The sequence below is a fragment of the Cervus elaphus genome, chromosome 2 (genome assembly GCF_910594005.1).
Source record: "Cervus elaphus chromosome 2, mCerEla1.1, whole genome shotgun sequence".
NCBI classification, from domain to species: domain Eukaryota; kingdom Metazoa; phylum Chordata; class Mammalia; order Artiodactyla; family Cervidae; genus Cervus; species Cervus elaphus.
The window spans coordinates 43,068,251-43,092,849 of record NC_057816.1 but is presented as its reverse complement, the minus strand read 5'-3'; the positions used below and the strand labels follow the sequence as shown (position 1 = coordinate 43,092,849).

Sequence of the window (24,599 nt, the reverse complement as noted above, 5' to 3'; positions counted from 1 at the left end):
AGAGTGGCCAGTGAGGTGGTAGGAAACCAAGAGGTAGTAGTTCTGTACTTAAGGTTAAGAGGGGAAAATCTTTCAAGAAGAGCATCGTCACCACTTTCAAGTGTGTTTTCTCTAGATTAATGTCTAACTGGACTTCCTGAGTTGGAGGCTGTGAGGACTTCAGGAAAGAATTTAAATTTATAATAGATACTGACAAAATGCCCCCAAAGATGCTAAAACAATTTACATTTCCACCAAAGGATATAAGAGAAATTTACTCCAAACGTTATATTACTGATCTTTTACATATCTAGCCATTTCTTAAACTAGGGGGTCTCACTGTATTTTTCCTCGAAACAAATGAGATTGGACCTCTCTTCCTATGCTTGTCAACCACTTGTATTTCTGTTGGAGTTCCCATTTCTACCTTTGTCTGTTTTTCTAGATTGAAATTTTCTTTCTTGAAAAAGTATAGAGCTTATAATTGGATCCAAGAGCACATTTAAATAATAGATGCTTTATGGGGCAAGTAGCAGAGCAGGAAAGGAATAAAAGAAATAATATATAAATGGCTGGATAGTCAAAGTAGCTGAATCTTAAATTTTTTTCTCAAGTTTTTTGGTGGATATGTTTAATCCTTAGGAGTCCATGGAATAAATAATATAAATGCTTAAAACTAGTGTAAACAGTGTGGTGTTGATTATCTTCTGCACACACCTCTGCACACCTGTTTTGATTTTTCACGTCAAGAGGATGGACACTGGTCCTTCGATCCTCTGAGGATGATGTTAAAAAGAAAAGGCTTTTATTATTTTCTGCATTTGCAAATGAGTTACCAAATTTAGTATGTGTGTGTGTGTTTTAGTAGATACTATTTTTTGTCTACAATGAGGGATAAGCTAAAGTGGAGACATTGATATTAAAAATGTGTTCTTTAAATTTGCATTCTTTAAATGTGTTCTTTAAATTTGCATTCTTCCCTCTGTGGGCACTGAACACGTTATTGATGCAGCAGTTATTGGTGTGATCTCAGAGCAGCATCCCAGGAGACATTTAAGACAAAAATAAATGCAAGTCATGTGTTTTGTGAGGGGCTGTCCATTACCGGTACTTGGAAATTCCTCCATTCCCTCACAGTTAAGATTCATGCACCCTGATTCAATTCCTAAAGGGCTTTTTTTTTTAATAACTCGAGTTAACTTTAGAATGACTTTAGTTTTTGGATATAATTTGAGGCATCTGTGGCATGGAACATAATGATTATATTTTAAGAATATTATGGGTTCTGAGAATCATCACTTACTACTTTCAAAGTAAAATAGGTTTTTATTGGGATTTTATAATTTAGCATTGCCACCTATCAGAGAATGTGTAGTTTTAGTTCTGGAGAAAACCTGTGAGATGAGGTCATTGTCCTAATGAAGAAACAGGGACCTATGTAAGTTGGGTACCTCTCTAGAAGTCTCAAGGTCAGACAGTGATGGCAATACAAACAAGTCTTGTAGTCCCCTGCCAGGTGCCCTTACTACTGTAAAGGGTGCCAGAGGGGTGCTGTAACCTCACTTGGCCACTCTGTATTTGCAAAATAACTTCTTTGCATTCCTAAAACTTTCAGTTTGAGTCCAAGTATATCCCTTAAAAATCATTATTTTCACGCTGTATAGAAACAATTGTTGTTGTTGTTGAGTTACTAAGTCACGTCCAACTCTTTGCAACCCCATGGATGGTAGCACACCCGTCTCCTCTGTCCTCCACTATTTCCTGGAGTTTACTCAAATTCGTGTTGAGTCTGTGATGACATCCAACCACCTCACCCTCTTTTGCCCTCTTCTCCTCTTGCCCTCAATCTTTCCCCGAATCAGTGTCTTTTCCAATAAGCCACCTCTTCACATCAGGTGGCCAAAGTATTGGAGCTTCAGCAAGTCTTTCCAATGAATAATAGAAACAGCACTTGCAATCAGTTGGTTCATTTGCTGCAATAAGGTCCAGCAAAACCGTCCCATCGCCAGCAAACCTACTGTGCACACTGATGCTCAGGAAATAATTTGGCTGCTGCAAACGTGAGGGTCTCTTCTAGGCCTTTCCTCAGGGTCTACACATCAGACGCTCATCTCTGTTCTCCAGGATGCACCATGGTGGTTGTGTTCCTTCCTTCTCTTCTGATACTGATTTATTTTCCTTCTCCTTCAGCATTTCTTTGTTTTAGGGTGGTGAAAGGAGACCCTGAGAAGAAGAATATTTTTTTAAATGTAGATTTCACAAGTCAGGATTCAGCCAGAGCAAGGCCAGGGTCATGAGCAGATTCATTTTGCCTTCTGGATGAAAGAAGCATCTGGGTCAAAACCCTTTTACCCACTTTGTTGAATTCACTTTTCTTCAGATATTTTTCTTGGTCCATTTATTTTTCAAGATATCAAAGTATTTGAGAGCTTTCCTAGATGCTTTTATTTTGGCAGAAACACTCTCTGCCTCATACATTGTTACATAAGGGAAAAATCAGTGCTGCATAGGAGGAAGGTGGGAATGGCTCCATTCCTACCTTATTTTCATTTGTTTTGGTTTCTGTGATGCCTAGCATGCATTTTGTGTATCACTTTTGACTTTTTTATAAAGAAAAACATGTTCTTTCTGAGTGAAATCTTGAGTAAAATTTAGAGGCTCAGCAAATAAAACAAGAAATAAATGAGAGGATTTATAGGAATATTACTATAGTATTTATCATATTTGATTTTGTGTCTCTGAAGATAGCAGAACTAATCCCATCCATTTCCTTCATCATAACTGATTAAATCTGTCAGGGACAGGTTATTAATGTTAGAATGCCATGTATGTGGTGCACGTATATGTGTGTATGTATCCACATTTGCTCGTAGATGTTGGCTGTGGTAAGACCAGATGCATCTTAACAGATTGCAGAATCACATACGTTAGGTTAGGAGAGAGTCTGTGAATATAGAACACAGTTTAATGTCTATTTACTTTTATGTCCTCTCAGTTTTGGCAAGAGAACAGACCTGATTATGTCAACATTCAGCTGTACCTCAGTCAGACAGATGGGATACAGGTATGTGCCTGGATGTTATTGTAAATTAAACAAGTCTCCTGAGAACAGAAGATTTACTGTAGGGGCTGTGCTGGAAGAAAATTTCTGCAGGTGGTTTGAAGAGATGATTCCCAGAGGAAAGCCACTTTTGGAATGTATCCAGCAAACTCATGGCTCATCCTTGAAGTCAACCGTTTTCTGCCTTTCATCTGTCCTCACCTGGGACTGAAGTGGACCTCTGAGCTCATGTTTCTCCTTTTCACCGTCACCTCCCTAGAGATGAGAACACAAGTGAATAGTCTTGTGATCGTGTTCATCGAGGGGAGGTTTTCTGTGGCAAGAGAAGATAAGGTCATACACAATTAAGCTTGTTTCTCTTCAAAGGAAACTAAAAAACGAAACATCCATCATGCATTATTTACTTCACTGCTAGATGCTGTATTGAACATCTCATACACATTATCTCATGTAATTCCAACAGATACAAGAGGTAAATGATATTGTGATCCCCATATCATAGATGAGGAAACTGTATAGAGACAACTTTGAGGAGATGTATAGCCATATAAACCTGGGCATGAATGCTTTCACAAGTTTTATTGTTGTATTTTCCATCTTATATTTTCTGTAATTCTTTGAATGCAAAATATGAATGCTTATCTGTTACTTCAAAACTAATCTAAGCCTATTTTTTTAGTCAGATTTCTACCCTACTTGGTATGTAAAAACATTTTATTTCATACTGTCATGAAGCAAATCAGTATCATTATGCCTCATGGTTTTGCAGTGATTAAGATATGAAGCATAAATTACATCTTGTTCTCAGTTTGTCTCCCTGGGACTCGGACATTTTTCTTTCTTGCTTGACTCTCTTTACCATCTATTCAGATCTAATACTCTTGTTAATTGCAAACAGCAGTCCATTAGAAGTTGTTTTTTGATAGATTCCAAATTTGGAACTCTGCTGTAATAGACTGTCATGTTCAGGATCATTTCCCCAAATTTATGATGACAATTTGCAGTATCTTACTCATATAATGAGCCAAATATGACAACTTTGCAGTACAAAAATGCTTCAACAAAGCTTATGTGTTGCGTGCTCTTTGAGAGTAGGCAATTAGAATGCATTCTTTAATGCTGCAGTTGCTTCAAGCAACTAACTGAAGTCTAGGAAAGTCAGTCATTTGTACTAATGATATTCAAGAAGATAATGGATTTTAAAGGGAAAGAGGGAGGAAATGGTATTTCTAAATGATTATACTTAATAGGTTGCCATTTGACACTTATATTCTTTATGTCATGGCAATTTAGTAGGAAGCCACAGCACCAGGAAAGATGATGTTATAGAAATGAATTATTTGCCCAATTCTGTATCATATAAAACAGTGCTTTCTTTTTGGCAGAAGATAATTGGAGAAAAATATCAAGCACTGAATTCAAGACTTTTTATTGGACGTCCTCGGTGGAAACTTCTGTTTGATGAAATAGCAAAATGTAACAGAGGGTAAGTACTATTCCTCAAAAAATTTGACATGTGGCTAATGATCAAATTAAAATATTAAAGATTACTTAGTAATGGGTTTGCAAATTACAGAGTCACTTAAATACTCAATTATCACTACTGAAGATGGAAGCAAAGCAAGAACCACAAGTATCTGTAATGCCAAATAATTAAAATTTGGCTTAAAAATAGTCTATAAAGTATTTATGAGCCAAACTGTCATACCTACTTTTAAATTTGTATAGATCCATATTAAAAAGAGTGTTCATTCCCTTAGCACAAAATAGGTCATCATTGGGGAAGTTTTTGTAAATCACATTAGCAAACAAGGGAGCTCTTCAAATAGTTCTGGGGCACTTAAAGATTAGATTTTTGGTACATTTTTACCAGAATGAATACATTTTTAAAAAACTGTTAGTTTTTAAAACTCTTAGAAATTTTAATATTTCTCTAAATCAGAAATATTTCCAAACATTTTTTCTTGAAAGCTATAATTCAATAAAAAAATCTTAGAGTTATGGGCTGTATGTCTATGCTCTGAAGAGATTACTGTTGAAAGAAAGCATTCATTTTTGGGTACAGAATAGGGAGCCTGTTTGGTAACCTGTAAAATTACCATAGTGCAGGGCAATGATCTATACAAATTCTAAAAGCATTTTGAAAACCATATACCCACTCACACATTTTAAAGCTGGCATTGAAAAAGTTTTATCAGAACTTTAAATAGTTCCAAAGGCTGCAATTTCTAACATATTGCAGATATTGACATTTTAAAATTAATGTAACTTTTAAACATATCTGCTGGAATCTAAATATCATAGTTTCTTGAAACCAACCTCATATATTTGTGTCTTTTGTAACTTTCATGGTCAGTTGGAAATTTTATATCACTCTTTTGTCTGCTGGAACTAGAACTTCTACCCTGTCTAACCTGCAGAATTTTACCAAATTCAGTATAATTTTGCACTTTAATGAATCATACTTTTGCTGATAAACTAAACACACTTACACAATAAGAATGTATATAAATGGAAGATTTAATTTTTAAAATTTCCTGTGACTCTAAGGAATCAGATCATTTTTTTACAATTATTAATATATAGCTGATTAATTCATAATTTTGAAGGTATATTTTGATAAATATAAAAGGATATTTGATTTTAATTGAATGAGGCAGTCTGTTAGATGAAAAGTTTTTTTTTTTAACTCCAGTTTATAAATTTATGGATGAATATGATGTATTGAAATAATCTCTGATTCGTCATGGTGTTTTGGGGTCATCTTCAGAGACTTTGCTTTAGGAATCATGGTTTGAAACCCCTTAAGCAAAATCTATAAAGGAAAATAGTGACCCATGTAATTCAAACTGCATCCATGTTTGAAAGCACTTCTGCATTTCCTTCCCTTCATGAAATAACTGTGGGTTAAAGATGAAAGCATATTTTAGAAAGCAGAGGTCCTTTGTAATATACAGGGTTCTAGTTAAAGGTGAAGTATTGGATAAAGAAAAAAGTCAACTCAGTTTTGGGTAATATTCTTTCCATTCTTTCTTCAAAATCATCCACCTTAGATGTGATAATCTTCTCATACTCACCTGAGTCTTCCCATGTACCACAGACTCCTTCTTCCCTAATGACATTTCAGTTCAGTTCAGTTTAATTGCTTAGTCATGTCTGACTCTTTCTGGCCCCATGAACTGCAGCATACCAGGCTTCCCTGTCCATCACCAATTCCCGGAGCTTGCTCAAACTCATGTCCATTGAGTTGGCAATGCCATCCAACCATCTCATTCTCTGTCATCCCCTTCTCCTCCTGCCTTCAATCTTTCCCAGCATCAGGGTCATTTCTAATGAGTCAGCTCTTCGCATCAGGTGGCCAAAGTACTGGAGTTTCAGCTTCAGCATCAGTCCTTCCAGTGAATATTCAGGACTGATTTCCTTTAGTATTGACAGGTTGGGATTCTCCGCCTGTCCAAGGGACTCTCAAGAGTCTTCTCCAACACCACAGTTCAAAAGCAGCAATTCTTCAGTGCTCAGCGAGAAATTACAGTGGAATTTTTGGTTTCTTTGGTTAGTTCTCCAGAGTTCTGCTTTGTTTCACTGTTCATATTGTGAGGGATTTTGTGTTTGTTTGGCTGTTTGTTCATTTTCTTAAAAAAACAAAGCTGATTTAAGAAGAGCAAGTGTGTACCATGTACTGTTGACATTTTGTATTAGTACAACACTTTCACGTTGTGTTTTTGCTTGGGACAGGCACCTAAAATGCATTATTTTTTGAAAGATTTTTATGTAGCATTACTAGGATAAGAATGGATCAATATTTTAAGGGTTCATTAACTGGGAAAAGGCACTATTTAAATAGAAGTCTCCATTTTAGATGTAAAATTTTGGTTAACTTCATAGACTTAAATTCCTGAGAGAATATAAAGGAGTAAAAATAGAGAAGAGAGGCATAGAAATTTGCACAAATGTTTGAGAGTGGTTACTTCCTTGTATGTCTTTTTTAAAATAATTTATTACACAAGAGATTCAGTTTCCTATCATTTATAATAAAAATATATGTCATATCTTAACTTAGTTGCATGTACACGTCATGCAAAGGGGGAGATAAATAGTTAACTTTATGTGACCTTTGGAGTAGAGAAAACTCTTCTGTGATTGGATGAAATGTCTGAGACATATCTGTATTTTACTACTTAATGATATTTTGAAAACAAAACAAATTAAGTATACCTAGGTTTGGTCTCTGACGTTTGCTCCTGTGTCCCTGAGTCATGTCCCTCAAACCTTCTGAATCTATAATACAAGGAGTGAACAATCTCTAGGAGTGAATAAACTTTCATTAAATGAGACCATACACTTTAATAATGCATGGAAAAACAACGGTTGGTATGATAGGAAAATATTTACAAATACGTTGAACATTTATGGAACTAGTTGCCAACATCTGTCCCCAAACAACATTGTCTCCTGGCGCCTAAGTTTGTCTCTACCCATCTCTACAAAGTTTTTGTAGGTAAATCTCTAGATGGTTGTTGGACTGCAGTAACCTAATGAAAATTTGTGCAAATGAATTACAAAGATAGATTGTAGATCTTGAAAAGTTGTAGGATGTCACTGTTAGTGAAAGTGACATGGGAAAACCCTTCAAATAACATAAAGATCTCCTAGAGTTAAACTACTTAACAATTGGATGACAAAATTTTTTTTTTAAATCATATATGGTGCTTTAAAAATAATGTTTTATTGTGAAGTATTCAAGATAAGCCTTTAGGAAATCTGCAAAATTTGAAAATGTGAATCTACATTTGCCTATGAAAGCCAAGAAAGCAAATGGTATCTTCTCGTCATAATGCAGTGTTGATAGAGACTGTATACAAATTGTATAAAAACAGTTCAGTTCAGTTGCTCAGTCGTGCCCGACTCTTTGCAACCCCATGAATCGCAGCACACAGGGCCTCCCTGTCCATCACCAACTCCCAGAGTTTACTCAAACTCATGTCCATCGAGTTGGTGATGCCATCCATCCATCTCATCCTCTGTCGTCCCCTTCTCCTCCTGCCCCCAATCCCTCCCAGCATCAGGGTCTTTTCCAATGAGTCAGCTCTTAGCATGAGGTGGCCAAAGTACTGGAGTTTCAGCCTCAGCATCAATCCTTCCAATGAACACCCAGGACTTATCTCCTTCAGGATGGACTGGTTGGATAGCCTTGCAGTCCAGGGGACTCTCAAGAGTCTTCTCCAACACCACAGTTCAAAAGCATCAATTTTTCGGCACTCAGCTTTCTTCACAAGCCAACTTTCAGGAGGCTCTTTAGTTCCTCTTCACTTTCTGCCATAAGGGTGGTGTCATCTGCATATCTGAGGTTATTGATATTTCTCCCGGCAATCTTGATTCCAGCTTGTGCTTTTTCTAGCTCAGCGTTTCTCATGATGTTCTCTGCATATAAGTTAAATAAGCGTGGTGACAATATACAGCCTTGATGTACTTCTTTTCCTAGTTGGAACCAGTCTGTTGTTCCATGTCCAGTTCTAACTGTTGCTTTCTGACCTACATACAGGTTTCTCAAGAGGCAGGTCAGGTGGTCTGGTATTCCCATCTCTTTCAGAATTTTCCACAGTTTATTGTGATCTACACAGTCAAAGGCTTTGGCATAGTCAATAAAGCAGAAATAGATGTCTCTGTATACAAACAGATACTGTCTCAAAAATGAAACAAAATGTCTCATTCCCTTTTCATCTTAATGACAAATATACTATTACTGTTTTTTTGATGATTATATTTTATTCAGTAGTACAGTTTTATTCATTTTAAGTAATCTATTGTGTCTAGCCCTGGTTTTAATAGTAACCTACATTTTATCAAGTGTAAAAATTTATTTTCATACTTTTTTTTTTTCTTATTTTCTTCTGCTCCTTTGGGTTTAATTAGCTCTTCTTTTACTAGTCACTTTAAGATGGAACCATAGCTCACTGATTTTAGATCTTTGTCTTTTTATAATAAAAATATTTAGTACTATAAATTTCCCTCTAAACATCACTTTAGTGACATACCACAGATTTTGATGTGTTTTATTTTTATCTTTACATACATCAAAATGTTTCTAAATTTTTCATGTGATTTCATTCTGTCCCACTGGTTGTTTATTTATTTTTAAAATTTGCATTTGTTTGTTTATTTTTGGCCGTGCTGGGTCTTCCACTGCATGGGCTTTTCTCTGGTTGTTGTGTATGCGTTTTACTTTGCGGTGGCTTCTCCTGTTGCAAGCATGGGCTCTAGCACACTCAGGCTTCAGTCGTTTCGACATGTGGGCTCGGTAGTTCTGGCTCTGGATTAAAAAATTGTTCATTTGTCCAGCTTTATTGAGAAATAACTGACATACAGTTGTGTACAGTGTAACAATTAGATATCTGTCTGTTGCAAAATGACTACCCAAATAAAGTTAGTTAACATATCACCTCACATAAGTTTGTGTTTGTGTGGTGAGAACTTTTAAGATCTATCTTCCTAACTTTCAAACATACAGTATAGTATTACTAACTATAGTCACCATGCTGTCCATTACATCTAGAACTTACTCCTCTTGTAGCGATAAGTTTGTAACCCTTTGTCCGTCTTCACTCAGCCCCGACCTCCCCCACCTGCCTCTGGCAACCTCCAACCTGCTTTCTTTCAGTTTGGGGTTTTTAAATTCCACAGATGAGTGAGATCATACAGTGTTTGTCTTTCTTTGTCTGAGTTATTTTACTCATCATGATGCCCTCAAGTTTCATCCATACTGTTGCAAATAGTAAGATTTTCTTGTTTTTTATAGCTGGATTTTATTTCAGTGTGTGTGTGTGTATCACATCACATCACATTTTTCATTGTCCATTCATCCATCTGTGGACACTAAAGCTGTTTCCGTGTCTTGACTATTCTAGATAATACTGCCATAAACCCAGGGATGCAGATAACACTTCAATACAAGTGATTTCATTTTCCATGAATATATACACAGTAGAGGGGCTGTTGTATCATATGACAGTTTTATTTTTAATTTTTTTGAGAAACCTCCATATGATTTTCCATATGGGTTATATCAATTTACATTCTCAGAAGTGTACAAGGATTTGCTTTTCTCCACATCCAGGCCAACATTTGCCTTTGTAAAAATGTCTATTCAGTTCTTATACCTATTTTTTAATTGTGTTATTTGTTTTTTGACATTTTATGAGCTGTTAATATATTTTAAATATTGACCTTTTATCAATCACATCATTTGCAATTATTTTCTCCCATGCAGTAGGCTGTCTTTTCATTTTGTCAATAGTATCCTTTGCTGTGCAGAAGTATTTAACTTTATATGGCCCCATTTATTTTTTTAATTAATTTATTTTGATTCGAGGCTAATTACTTTACAATATTGTAGTGGTTTTCGCCATACATTGGCATGAATCAGCCATGGGTGTACCTGTGTCCTCCCATCCCAAACCCTCCACCCACCTCTCACCCCATCCCATCCCTCAGGGTCATCCCAGTGCACCAGCCCTGCTGTCTCATGTGTGGAACCTGGCCTGGTGATCTGTTTCACATATGGTAATATACGTGTTTCAATGCTATTCTCTCAAATCATCCTACCCTCGCCTTCTTCCACAGAGTCCAAGTCTGTTCTTATCTCTGTGTCTTTTTTGCAGTCTCACATATAGCATCATCATTACCATTTTTCTAAATTCCATATATGCGCATTAGTATACTGTATTGGTTTTTATCTTTCTGGCTTACTTCACTCTGTATAATGGGCTCCAGTTTCATCCATCTCATTAGAAATGATTCAAATGAATTCTTTTTAATGGCTGAGTAATATTCCATAGTGTGTATGTACCATAGCTTCCTTATCCATTCGTCTGCTGATGGGCATCTAGGTTGCTTCCATGTCCCGGCTATTGTAAACAGTGCTGCGATGAATATTGGGGTGCACGTGTCTCTTTCAGATCTGGTTTCCTCGGTGTGTACGCCCAGGAGTGGGATTGCTGGGTCATATGGCAGTTCTATTTCCAGTTTTTAAGGAATCTTCACACTGTTCTCCATAGCGGCTGTACTAGTTTGCATTCCCACCAACAGTGTAAGAGGGTTCCCTTTTCTCTATGCCCTCTCCAGCATTTATTGTTTGTAGACTTTTGGTTAGCAGCCATTCTGACCCACGTGAGATTGTACCTCATTGTGGTTTTGATTTGCATTTCTCTGATAATGAGTGAAGTTGAGCATCTTTTCATGTGTTTGCTAGTATATGGCCCCATTTATTTTTACTTTTGTTTCCTTTGCCTTAGGATACAGATCCAAAAACATATTACTATGATTTATATCAAAGAATGTACTGCTTATTTTTTCTAGGAGTTTTATGGTTTCCAGTCTTATATTTAGGTCTTTCATCTGAGATTATTTTTGTGTGTGGTTTGAGAAGTGGCTCTAATTTCATTCTTTTTACATGTAACTGGACAGTTTTCTGAACACCACAAACCAAATTCAGCAATACATTAAAAGGAGTATGCCCCATCACCAAGTGGGATTTATCTGAGGGATACAAGGATGGTTCAATAACTTTATATCTTGTATGGTTGGTATATCATAAACCAATGTGATACTACATTAGAAAATTGAAGAATAAAAATCATATGATCATCTCAATAGATGCAGAAAAACCTTTTGACAAAATTCAGCATCATTCAGTGAATTTAGTATCATTCAACATTCTCTGCAAAAGATAAAATCTCCAAAAAGTGGATAAAGAGGGAACATAATTCAACATTCTAACCCTATATGATTATCCTGCAGCTAATATCTTACTCAGTGGTGCAAAGCTGAAAGCATTTCCTCTTCTTGGATTATGATTATTATTTATTTTATTCTAGTAAATTATATTAATTTCTTCTATATTTTATATATTTCAGATATGTAGCTTGCAAATATGTCTCCCATCCCCTACCTTGCCTTTTCATTTTGTTGGTCATTTGTTTTACTATATGCAAAGCTTTTCAATTTGATGTAATCCCACTTGTTTATTTTTGGTTTTATTGCTTGTATTTTGTTGTCAGTTTCACCAGAAATTATTTGGTGTCAGAAATTATTGCCAATACCCCTATCAATGAGTTTTTCCCCTGTGTTCCTTCAAACATTTAATGGTTTAAGGTCTTGATGAAAGTGAAAGAGGAGAGTGAAAATGTTGGCTTAAAACTCAACATTCAGAAAACTAAGATCATGGCATCCAGTCCCATCACTTCATGGCAAATAGATGGGGAGACAATGGAAACAGTGACAAACTTTATTTTTGGGGGCTGCAGAATCACTGCAGATGGTGATTGCAGCCATGAAATTAAAGGACACTTGCTCCTTGAAAGAAAAGCTATGATCAACCTAAACAGCATATTAAAAAACAGAGACATCACTTTACCAACAAAGGTCCATCTAGTCAAAGCTATGGTTTTTCCAGTAGTCATGTATGGATGTGAGAGTTGACTATAAAGAAAGTTGAGCACCAAAGAATTGATACTTTTGAACTGTGGTGTTGGAGAAGACTCTTGAGAGTCCCTTGGACTGCAAGGAGATCCAACCTGTCAATCCTAAAGAAATCAGTCCTGAATATTCATTGGAAGGACTTATGCTGAAGCTGAAACTCCAATACTTTGGCCACCTGATACAAAGAGCTGACTCATTGAAAAACACCCTGATGCTGGGAAAGATTAAAGGCAGGAGGAGAAGGGTACGACAGAGAATGAGATGCTTGGATGGCATCACCGACATGATGGACATGAGTTTGAGCAGGCTCCGGGAGTTGGTGATGGACAGGGAGGCCTGGCGTGCTGCAGTCCATGGGGTCACAGAGTCAGACACGACTGAGTGACTGAACTGAAGGTCCTGGAGTCTAGTCTTTGATTTCTTGAGAGTTAATTTTTGGGGTAGTATGAGATAGGGTGCAATTCCATTCTTTTACATGTGAATATCCAGTCTTCCCAACACTGTGTATTGAAGAGACTGTCTTTTCCTCTTTGAGTATTCTGGCTTCCATGAATTGAGTTACAGTCAGGGCTTCACAGGTAGCTCAGCTGGTAAAGAATCTGCCTGCAGTGTAGGAGAACCAGCTTCAATTCCTGGGTTTATAAAATCCCCTGGAGAAGGGAACGGCTACCCACTCCAGTATTCTGGCCTGGAGAATTCCATGGACTGTATAGCCCATGGGGTCGCAAAGAGTGGGACATGACTGAGCAACTTTCACTTTCCAACAGTTTACCTTTGCTTTCTATTTATCTCATTTGTTCTTTCCTCCTTTCTTTACTTTCTTTTCAATGCATTACTGTTTTATGATTCCATTTTTTTCTCCTGTAGTGGCACACTAGCCTTACTTTTCTGTTTGACTTTAGTTACTTTCTTAAGGAATTTTTTCCCAAAGTGCAATCCTTGAACTAACATAACTTGGAAACTTGTTGGAAAAACAAATTCTTAGAGCTCTATCCAAGATCTGCTGAATCAGAGCATCTAGGAATAGGGCCTTGCTATCTGTGGTCTGTGAAATATCTTAGGTGATGCTAATGAAGTTGAGATTGGAGAAGCATTTCTCTAGCTTTATATTGTATAGCATTAGCTTATCACAGTGTATTTCAAACAATATTATCCCACCTCATGTACTTCCATCCCCCTACATCTCTTTGGCTTTTGTTCTTATTCATCTTTCTTCTACATATACTATAAATGCCATAATTTATTACTACTTTTGTTTTAAATATCAATTATATTTTAAAGAGATTAAAAATTAGACAAAATATTCAGTATACTTATTTACAGATTCACCATTTATGGTGTCCTTCATAGCTTTGGGTAGATTTACATTTCTTTTTTTTCTAGCTACATACAAATTGTTTTATTTCATAATATATTTACTCTAAAATGTCATACCTACAATAGTTTTTTATTACAATTCATTTTTTTAAATTTATTTTTATTGCAGTGTAGTTGATTTACAATGTTGTGCTACTTTGTGCTATAGATTTACATTTCTATCTGATTTCTGATGAATTCCATTTATATACCTTAAAGGGCTCATTCACTGGTGATAAATTCCCTCACCTTCTGATAGAAAAGTTTGTATTCTATCTTTAATTTTGAAAATTACAATATTTTTGTTTGGTATAGAATTTGCTTGAGATAGAATAGTTGACCTTATTTGATCTTTCAGCACTTTGAAGATTTCACTTCATTGCCTCTGACTTACACAGTTTGTGACAAGAAGTCTATCCTTCATCTCCTTCACCTTCTACTTATTATTTGTAAATGTGTCTCCACCCCTACCCCTGCCAGCTGCTTTTGTGTTGTTCTCTTTGTAACTGATTTTCAGAGTTTCGTTTGTTGCCTCTAATGTTATGTGTATGTGCATGTGTGTGTGTGGATATCCTCCTTAGGGTTCATTAGATCTTGGATCTGTTTGTTTTATCAAATTTGCAAAACTTTTGGCAATTATTTCTTCATTTTTTCTTTCCTTTCTGTCTTACTTGAGACTATGATTACATATATGAAAGATTGCCTGGTATTGTCCCTTTTGACCTTGAGGCTCCATTTACTTCTCTGCCCAATTTTTGCTCTTTCTGTGCTTCCATTTAGATAGATTCTGCTTCTCTATCTTCAAGTTTGCTTATCTTTTCTCCTTCAGTGCATATTCTTCTGTTAACCCATTAGTTAACCCATAGTATATTTATCATTTTAAATTTACATTTAATCTCTAGCATTTCCATTTAGGCCTTTAAAAAATCTTTTTCCTTTCTCATCAAGCTGATGCTTAACCTTAAACATATGAAGCATGTTTCTCGTCACTGTTTCAATGACCATATCTGGTAATCCCATCATTTCTGTCATTTTTGACTGATCTTTTCTTCTTTATTAGTTTGCTAGGCCTTCCATAATAAAATTCCACAGGATTGATGGATTAAATTAGTTTCCTTTCTCACCATTCTGAAGACTGAAATTTAAGGTGCTAGCAGGAAACAGTGACAGACTTTATTTTCTTGAGCTCCAAAATCGCTGCAGGTGGTGACTGCAGACAAGAAATTAAAAGACGCTTGCTCCTTGGAAGAAAGGCTATGAGAAACATAATGTATTAAAAAGCAGAGACATTGCTTTGCCAACAAAGGTCTGTCTAGTCAAAGCTATGGTTTTTCCAGTAGTCACGTATGGATGTGAGAGTTGGACCATAAAGAAGGCTGAACACCAAAGAATTGATGCTTTTGAATGATAGTGTTGGAGAAGACTCTTGAGAGTCCCTTGGACTGCAAGGAGATCCAAACCAGTCAATTGTAAAGGAAATCAATCCTGAATATTAATTGGAAGGACTGATGCTGAAGTTGAAGCTTCAATACTTTAGCCTCCTGATGCGAAGAGCTGACTCATTGGAAAAGACCCTGATGCTGGGAAAGATTGAAGGCAGAAGGAGAAGGGGATGACAGAGGATGAGATGGTTGAATAGCATCATTGACTCAATGGACATGAGTTTGGGCAGGCTCCAGGAGATGGTGAGGGACAGGGAGGCCTGGCGTGCTGCAATACATGGAGTCGCAAAGAGTCAGACGTGACTGAGCAACTGAACAACAAAAACAAGGGTGGATTTCCTCTGAGACCCTCCTTGCCTTGCAGAGGACCACCCTCTTGCTGTCTCTTCATGTGGTCATTCTTTTATCTGTGTATGTGCATCTCTAGTGTATCTTTAATGCCTTCTCTCGTAAGGACCCCAGTCGGATTGCAATAACATTGACCTAATAACATCATTCTAGCTAATTATGTCTTTAAAGGCCCTATGTCCCAATATAGCCACATTCTGGGGTACTGAGGGTTAGAGTTTCAACCTGTGAATTTGGGGGAGGGGGCAAGATTCAACCCCTAACACTTTTAGTTACAATTCATAATTTCTTGCTATATACATTCCTGGTAATTTTTTGATTTGGGCTGAATGACTCACAAACTGGAATCAGGATTGCAGGGAGGAATATCAACAACCTCAGATATGCAGATCACTTTAATGGCAGAAAGCAAAGAGGAACTAGAGAACTTCTTCATGAGTGTGAAAGAGGAGAGTGAAAGAGCTGGCTTAAAACTCAACATTCAAAAAATGAAGATCATGGCCTCCAGTCCCATGGCAAATAGGTGGGGGAAGACTAGACAATGACAGATTTTATTTTCTTGGGCTTCAGAATCACCACAGATGGTGACTGCAACCAAGAAATTAAAAGATAGTTGCTCCTTAGAAGAAAAGCAATGGCAAACCTAAACAGTGTATTAAAAAGCAGAGACATTACTTTGCCTACAAAGGTCCATACAGTCAAAGCTATGTTTTTTCCAGTAGTCATGTATGGATGTGAGATCTGAACAATTAAAAAAGGCTGAGCACCAGAGAATTTATGCTTTCAAACTGTGGTGCTGGAGAAGACTCTTGAGAGTCCCTTGACTAGCAAGGAGATCAAACCACTCAGTCCTAAAGGAAACCAACCCTGAATGGTCATTGGAAGGACTGTTGCTGAAGAAGCTCCAAAACTTTGGCCACATGATGCAAACAGCCAGCTCACTGGAAAAGACCCTGATGCTAGGAAAGATTGAGGCAAAGAGGAGAAGGGGACAACAGTGGATGAGATGGTTCGATGTCATCACTGACTCAATGGACACAAGTTTGAACAAAGTCTGTGAGATGGTGAAGAACAGGGAAGCCTGGTGTGCTGCAGTTAATGGAGGTCACAAAGAGCAGGACACAACTGAGCGACTCAACGACAACAATTTTGTACTTTTAGATGTCTAATGCCAACATTTATTTATTCTTTTCAATACTGTTGCACTTGTTTCTGGCAAACACTTTTGTTACTTGGATTTAGTTTGATCTTTCCAGAGCTTGCTTTTAAGCTGTGTTAGTAATGTCAGGAAGGAGGAAATGGCAACCCACTCCAGTACTCTTGCTTGGTAAATCCAATGGACAGAGGAGCATGATGGACTAGTCTTTTGGGTTGCAAAGAGCTGGATGCAGCTGAGCACACCTGCACACACAGTATGAATCCAGAACACCCTGCAGTCTAAGGCTAAATGTAAGGTGAGTAAGTGAAGTCCCTCAGTCATGTCCGATTCTTTGCGACCCCGTGGACTGTAGCCTACCAGGCTGCTCCATCCATGGGATTCTCCAGGCAAGAACACTGCAGTGGGTTGCCATTTCCTTCTCCGGGGGATCCTCCCAACCCAGGGATCAAACCCGGGTTTCCCGCATTGCAGGCAGACGGTTTACCCTCTGAGCCACCAGAGAAGCCCAGTCTAAGGCTAATTTTAGCAAATCCTGCCTACACTTTGCAAATGAGGTAATACCTTTTAAAGTCTCCTATCCATTGCCAATATATTACATGTAGGTATTTCCACTTTAGCTTGTGGTAATATGAATTGTTGATAACCTTGTATAAACTCAGAATTTTTTGGCCTTCTTCCTGGTAGTTCTTTACCCAGCTTCACAAGGAGATTAGCACTGAGCCAAAGACTTGAAGATACTTCCCTGCAGATCTCCAGAGCTTCTTTCTTTTGATATCTTCTCACTTTCTATATCAGAGAAGGCAATGGCACCCCACTCCAGTATTCTTGCCTGGAAAATCCCATGGACGGGGGAGCCCGGTAGGCTGCAGTCCATGGTGTCACTAAGAGTCGGACACGACTGAGCGACTTCACTTTCGTTTTACACTTTAATGCATTGGAGAAGGAAATGGCAACCCACTCCAGTGTTCTTGCCTGGAGAATCCCAGGGACGGGGGAGCCTGGTGGGCTGCCATCTGTGGGGTCGCATAGAGTCGAACATGACTGAAGTGACTTAGCAGCAGCACTTTCCGTATAGCTGCTTTAGTCTTCATGAACTCCATTCCTTTCTCTTTAACTCAGTAAGACCACCAGCCTCTGCATGAGTTTCCCTCTTATGAGCTTCAGCTTCTTTTTTTAATCATTTTTTACATTATTTTTAAATTTTCTTTATAATTGAAAGATAATTGATTTACAATGTTGTGGTGGTCTCTGCTGTACATCAGTGTGAATCAGTCATAATTACGTATATATCCTCTCCCTCTTGAGCTCCCCCCCTTCCACCCCCTTCCATCTTTTAAATCACCTTCAGGCAACAAGTAGAAACAATTTTGGGGCTCACCTTATTTTTTTTTATTTTTCTTAGGGATGAACAGTTCTGTGCTGCCTATTGGCCAGTATCTGAAATAATAGTTTTATATGTTCTTTGTTTTGTCCTATTTTTTAAGTGCAAGAGGGAAAATCTAGTCCCTATTACTCCATCATGGGTGCAAGTAGAAATTTATTTTGTGGTTCTTTGTTTCATTTTTCAAGGTTAAAAGTTTTCAATAAACCTGTATTTTCAGTATTTATTATAAATTTATGTACCCGTTTAAATGGATTCTCTTTCTGTTCAGCAACAATTATTCTCAGATAATGAATACATACAGTATTTATCCAAGCTATGATTACAATTGTTAATCATTTTGATATCCTAGGAAGAATTCAATACAAATCAACAAACTTTGAAAGGAATCAATGTGAAATAGTAGTCATTTCATGGAATGTATTTATTCTATTTGTTAGAAATATGTATAATTTGTCTCCTGAAATGTTGGGGAATAATAAAACCTGCTTGGCATTTGTTACAATTATTGTGGAACATAAATAAAAGAAAATGTATCCAGATTAATATTCTTATTGTTTTAATGTGGACATAAATTAGTCACTTAAAATTATTCTTCCAAATTGGTAATAGCTTCCTTGTCTTTTGTCTTATTCACCATGTCTGGTGAAAATCCATGAGATCTTTAGAGGAAAAAAAATGTCTGTAAAGCATCTAATATGAGAAGAACTGATATGGTCCAGGGTGGATGGGAATCTGTTCATATGTCACATGTGAGGCAGTTGACATCTATCAGTTGCTGCTCTTGACTTGATTTCTGCCCTCATCAGTGACATGCAGACTGCTCAGTCTCTCTGATAATTAACAAATATGTGTTTTATTTTTTGAATTATCTTGATTTCTAGCATAAAAAGCATGAGGTAAATAAAATATATTCTCTTACATTTGGTAATACAGTGGTTGGAAAATTATTCATATACAAAGATGTATACATCAACAAATTAACTTTATTAACACTTTAAACACACTGCTGAAACATACTTCTTGTCATGTTCTGCCTAATTTTCCATCTGATTTTCCATTTTCTCTCTTTGTCTTTCCAGGAAAACAGTTGGTGTTTTTTGCTGTGGACCCAATTCGATTTCTAAGACTCTTCATAAGCTGAGTAATCAAAACAATTCCTATGGGACAAGATTTGAGTACAATAAAGAATCTTTCAGTTGAAAAACCTCTGAGATGAACAAGGACTCTAAAGAAGGAATGAGTGCAATTTCTAAGGCTTTGAAATGCAGCTGAATCAAACAGCTGTGTCATGCCAAACAGTAGCAAGGTTTTCTTATTTATGATTATTTAAAATGGAAATGCGGAGAGAATGTGGCAGGATGACAGGTCACATTACATGTTTAATCTGGAAACCAAAGAGGCCCTGAAGGATATCTGATGAGATTATTCACTTTTCACTGCTCAGATTAAAAGAAAACTATTAGGTGCACACTGTTGATTTTTATGGCAGATTTAAGAACTCCCTAGTGAGGAGTTGCACTTGCTCATTGTGAGGCTGGTAGCCTTGGTTCTCTTTTAAATTGTTTTTGGTTGAACAAATGCGAGATTGAACAAAATTAAAAATGCTTTGAAACTCAGATTACATTTTCTACATGAGTATAAACAGAGAAGCATTGATTTAGAGAAGCTCCAGGCCAATATATTAGGTGTCTGAAAATACAGCACAGGATTCTGAGTTGATACGGGTACTTTGTGTTGCTTGCTCACTACTGATGCTAATACCTCTACTTGATATCTGTAGGCTTTATGCTCAATGAACCTTTTGCAGATGCTGATATAATATCTATTGATTTTTTAAAATATTTTTCTTTCATCTTTGTTCCTTTGTCTAGGGAAATCTGCCCTCCCTTGTCATGTGTTAGACACGATGATTTAATCACTCCTTTCCATTCCCAGTTTACTTAATCTATCACTATTGCATTTTAATGAGGAAATGTCATTAATGTAAATTATAAAGGGACATACAGACTGATAACTTTTTTCCTTTTTCAGCATTTTGACCTCCATTATTATTTCCTTTTTTCCCAGTGTACTTTATCTTTAGGTTTTAGTCTCTTAGTCTGCATTTTGAAGACCAAAAGGTATTGTGTCTGCCAATGGTCACTGAAATATAAATTCTTTCTCTTTTTCACACATTGGTTTATGATGAAGACAAAGTGTGGTCACTTCCTTGAATAGGAAACCTGTATTTTACTCTTTATACAAGAGGAAATACTTAATCAGTTATGGAAATTTAAGTTCTGAGTCAAGAATATTAGTGTTGCACTGTCTGGCATTCTGGGTCTTGATAAAGAATTACTGAGTTTAAAGTCCCTGTAGGGACTGTGCTGTGTGATCCTATCAGGTTATGCTCCCTGCCCATTATATTCTCAGCTCAGAAAATATATTTCACTACCTTAAGAATTAAGGCATTTTTACAATTTAGTGGTTTTCTTTTGTAGAATTGCTATCAAATATAGCACATTGCTGAAATCAGCAACATAGCTTGTCTTGCCTTTGTTAAAATTTTGCATGATATAACATAACATGATAGATTCTGCTGTCATCTTTTTGCTCTGACTTACCAATAGCAATCAAGCATGCTAAACCATCTAGCATTAAATGCCCATAAACATATTACAGCTATTTCTTCCTCTCCTTGGAACTCTTTTTGTTCTCTCTGGAAGGAAAGTGAGTCAGAAAAAGATATGGGAAATGTGCAATGTTCCTGCAGATTTAGCTCTGAAGGCATATTTAATAACCAGTACATCTTGGCAACTTCCTAAAATAAAAATAATTTTCATAAAAACACATAACAGGAGAAAACTGGTAAAAAGAAATGAGTTAGAACAGGCTTGTATGCAATATTCTTTACTAATTATAATTTATGTGATTATGTTAATAAACCTCATCTCAGTAAAACTGGTGGAAGAAGAAGAATGATCTTTCCAAGTAGGTCAGCTATACTAGATGAAACTCTTTGCCTATTTTATTTAAATTCCAGTGGATGTTCAAACACTGAGTGTTAGACATAGGTAATTTTTGCTTCTGTAAGTAGGAAAGAAACTAGGACTTCATCCTGTGTGTATGAGAGCTTTGTTTTGTTTAGAGGAATTCTTTCTCTGGGGCTAATTCTTGTCAGACTGATCTTTAAAAAGTAATTTTAATGGCAATAAATGTTAAAATTGAAATGGTATCCTTGAAATCTCTGTAAGCTGACTTTAGGTTTGCAAAAGATAAAGCAGCAGAGTTTATTCACAAGATGGCATGAAGTTGAGTGTGCAGCAGCGTAAACTTAGGCATTTGGGTTCTGGGGCGTTAATGTCCCTGGCTAATGGTGTGACTACGGAAAATTGCTCTTCACTCTGGGATGAAGATTTCTCATTTGTATCAGATCTGTAGTTATTAGTCTTTTTAGCAATGTATATTTTTGAGAACTTGATTAAAATGAATATTATGACACACCTACAAAACATTACATTTAATTTTGGTGGGCCCACAATCTCCGAAAGCAACGGCTCCTGTTTGAGAAACTCTGAACAAAATAAGGGCTTCCCGGGGAGTTCAGTGGGTTAAGAATCCACCTGCAATGCGGGGAACACAGGAGACACAGGAGACACGGCTTTGATCCCCGGGTCAGAAGATCCCCTGGAGGAGATCATGGCAACCCAATCCAGTATTCTCAGCTGGCGAAAGCCATGAAAGAGGAGCCTGGCGGGCTACAGTCCCCAGGGTAGCAGAAAGTCGGACATGACTGAGCTACTGAGCACACACGCACAAACAGAAGAATCATCTTTACGGTTTTTTTTTTAACCTATACCTTTCAGTTCTCTGATTTTTTTTGGAAGAAACTATCAGTTTTTTTACAGGGTTGTTCTAAGAAATGAACTATGTAGACAAAGGAAAGGAAATTCTCTCTATATGCCCCCAGACCATGAATCCAATGGAATTTTCCACTCAGTTTTTAATCTTTTTTGGATTTCCTGTTTTGTGTAAGGGAATGCTGTGATTTTTACATATCAATTATTTTATAATACTAAACTCAGATTCATACACACATACACACACAGACCCCACTCACATACATTTAGAGCTTGCTGTTTTTGTCTTGGGGTGTTTTTTCATTTTTGTCTTTATTGTTTGTTGTTTTTATAAATTCAAGTTAAAGTTTAGATGATTGATAGTTTTTTGTTTTTCTTTTTTTTAATTACTGACTTTAAACACCACTCGGGCATTGTGATAGTATAAATATTTAAAACAAACAAATAAAGCAATGTAAACAAAGCATAGGCTGAATTGATTTAATCAATGGATCCATGTTACTCATAACCCCCAAATCAGAGTTTGTTTAAAGCGTTAACAGCAGGTACTGGATTTAAATTATAAGTCATCATTAAAGAGGCTTGCTGGAAGCAAATGGGCCAGGATTGTCATCAATAGATCAAGTTGGTGATAAACAATATTTATTATATTAAGAAGAAAAAATTTTAAGTAAAAAAAAATATGTTTCTTTTTTCTTTAAGGATGGTAAACTCAGTGGAACAGTGATTTTTCTAAACACCCCATGAGACACATTTTAAAGTGCTTCTCTGATAAGCAGATTCCTTTTCTTGTGTTATCCAGGATACTTTAATATATTATAGAAACATAAAGTGATGAGATGGTTGGATGGCATCACTGACTCAATGGACATGAGTTTGAGCAAACTCTGGGAGAGAGTAACAGGGAAGCCTGGCATGCTGCAGTTCATGGGGTCACAAAAAGTCAGACACGACTGAGCAACTGATTGCTGAAGCTAGAACTACTCTGATTGTGCAGTTGAAGAATCTGAGACCCAAAGGGAGATGAAAACTTGCTTCAAGTCATCCATTGAGTTTGTCATAGACTAGACTTTAGTAATCCCTGCTACTGAAAGGGGCTTCCCCCCTCCCTGTGACATATACATTTAATAAGTCACATCTGTTGGCTTGGACCTCCCCATAAACTCTATTTAGTGTTAGGTGGAAAATAATGTATGAGTGTTAATTCCACATTCAGATACAGAAAATCAGTCTTTTCCCCTAAGTCTCTTCTAATTTCTTACTTAGTCTTATATGTTTTGCTGATTAGAGCCTACTTCCAGAGAGCAGTTTTAAAATATGTCAGTGGTAAAGGGATTATGTTTTCCAGGAGTTTGTAATGGAGAAATACATAGTAGTATAGTTTCTAGGAAATGCTAATATTGTAATTTTAAATTTAAAGTCATAGACCAAAGTCATAACTTCAGCAGCTTTCTAACCACCCAGGGAAATGTTGATATTAAAACAAATGACTTTGGTTCTCTATTCACATGACCATAACACACTTCTTGTTCAGGAGAAGAGAGTCAACTTTTTGTAAACTCCTGAGACAGGAAATAAATGAAATCAAGCATAATGAGATGGACATTTAGTTCTACTACCACAGAACAATGAGAACTCTTTTTCCTTCTGTCTAAATCTCCCCTCCATTACCCCCAACTTCTTTATTTCATTCTGTAGTATTCTCAAAGGACAGAGTTGCAAGAGCTAGCTAGCTAGGTGAGGTTTTCCAAAGAAAAAAAGCAGATTTCCAATACTTAGCAAAGAAATGTCCAATAAGGGAAAAGAGGAAAAAAGGTCATGTGAATCATTTAAAATTAGCAGAGTTAAGCAGCATTGTTTTAGAACAGACACCAGTAATGTTTCTGAGGCTAATACACAGAATTTTTATTTTCTCCTATACAAAAGTTTGATGTTCTTGTTTATAGAATCTAAAAATAGATTTTTATTGTATTTTACACTGGTGCAGAATCCCCAGTAGTCTTAGTACTGCAATTTAAGAATTGGTAAGTGCAGGAAATGCCTCATAGGAGCAAAACTGGAAGGGAGGAAAAAGGGAATCAAAGAAAGAAAAACTGTTTAACAGATCAGGACATGTTAATGCTTTATTTTCATAGCATAGATGCTCAGATGTGTGGCGAAACTAGCTATTACTCTGTTGGAAAAATGTAAAGAATGTTATGTTTGGTTCATCTTTAAGAATCCTCTCATTTTCATTGTTACTTGAATTTTTGTAGAAGCTTTACTTTTGATCAGAATTCTGTTTGGCTTCTATAAGAATTAGAGCTTTGATGAGCTGCCAGTTGACCTGGAGACAACCCCGATATTTTGATGAGGACCAGCGCCACATAAATGCTTTAGTATATATGTGGCAATAAAGGGAGGCTGCCACGCACTGCTTCAGCTGCCCATGCTGCGCATTGACATTCTGTCACTGCAAGGTCATATTTCTCAGCGCTTATCCTTCTACCCAGAGAGTGAAATCTTCCTAAAAAGGCAGATGCTGAGAAAGACATTCTGCTGTGTCAACAGTGTA

At 36.8% G+C, this 24,599-nt stretch overlaps 1 protein-coding gene across 2 annotated transcripts in view; it reads left to right on the top strand.

Moving 5' to 3' along the window:
- Nucleotides 1–21,415, top strand: part of NOX4 (NADPH oxidase 4) — a 171,809-nt gene extending 150,394 nt beyond the window's left edge. For both annotated transcript variants that reach the window (XM_043876528.1, XM_043876535.1), the window contains 3 exons: nucleotides 2,975–3,043; nucleotides 4,426–4,526; nucleotides 19,286–21,415. In XM_043876528.1, coding sequence (XP_043732463.1) covers nucleotides 2,975–3,043; nucleotides 4,426–4,526; nucleotides 19,286–19,406 — 291 coding nt within the window. In that variant the 3' untranslated portion in view covers nucleotides 19,407–21,415. The remainder of the gene's footprint in view (nucleotides 1–2,974; nucleotides 3,044–4,425; nucleotides 4,527–19,285) is intronic.
- The last annotated feature ends 3,184 nt before the right edge of the window (nucleotides 21,416–24,599 follow it).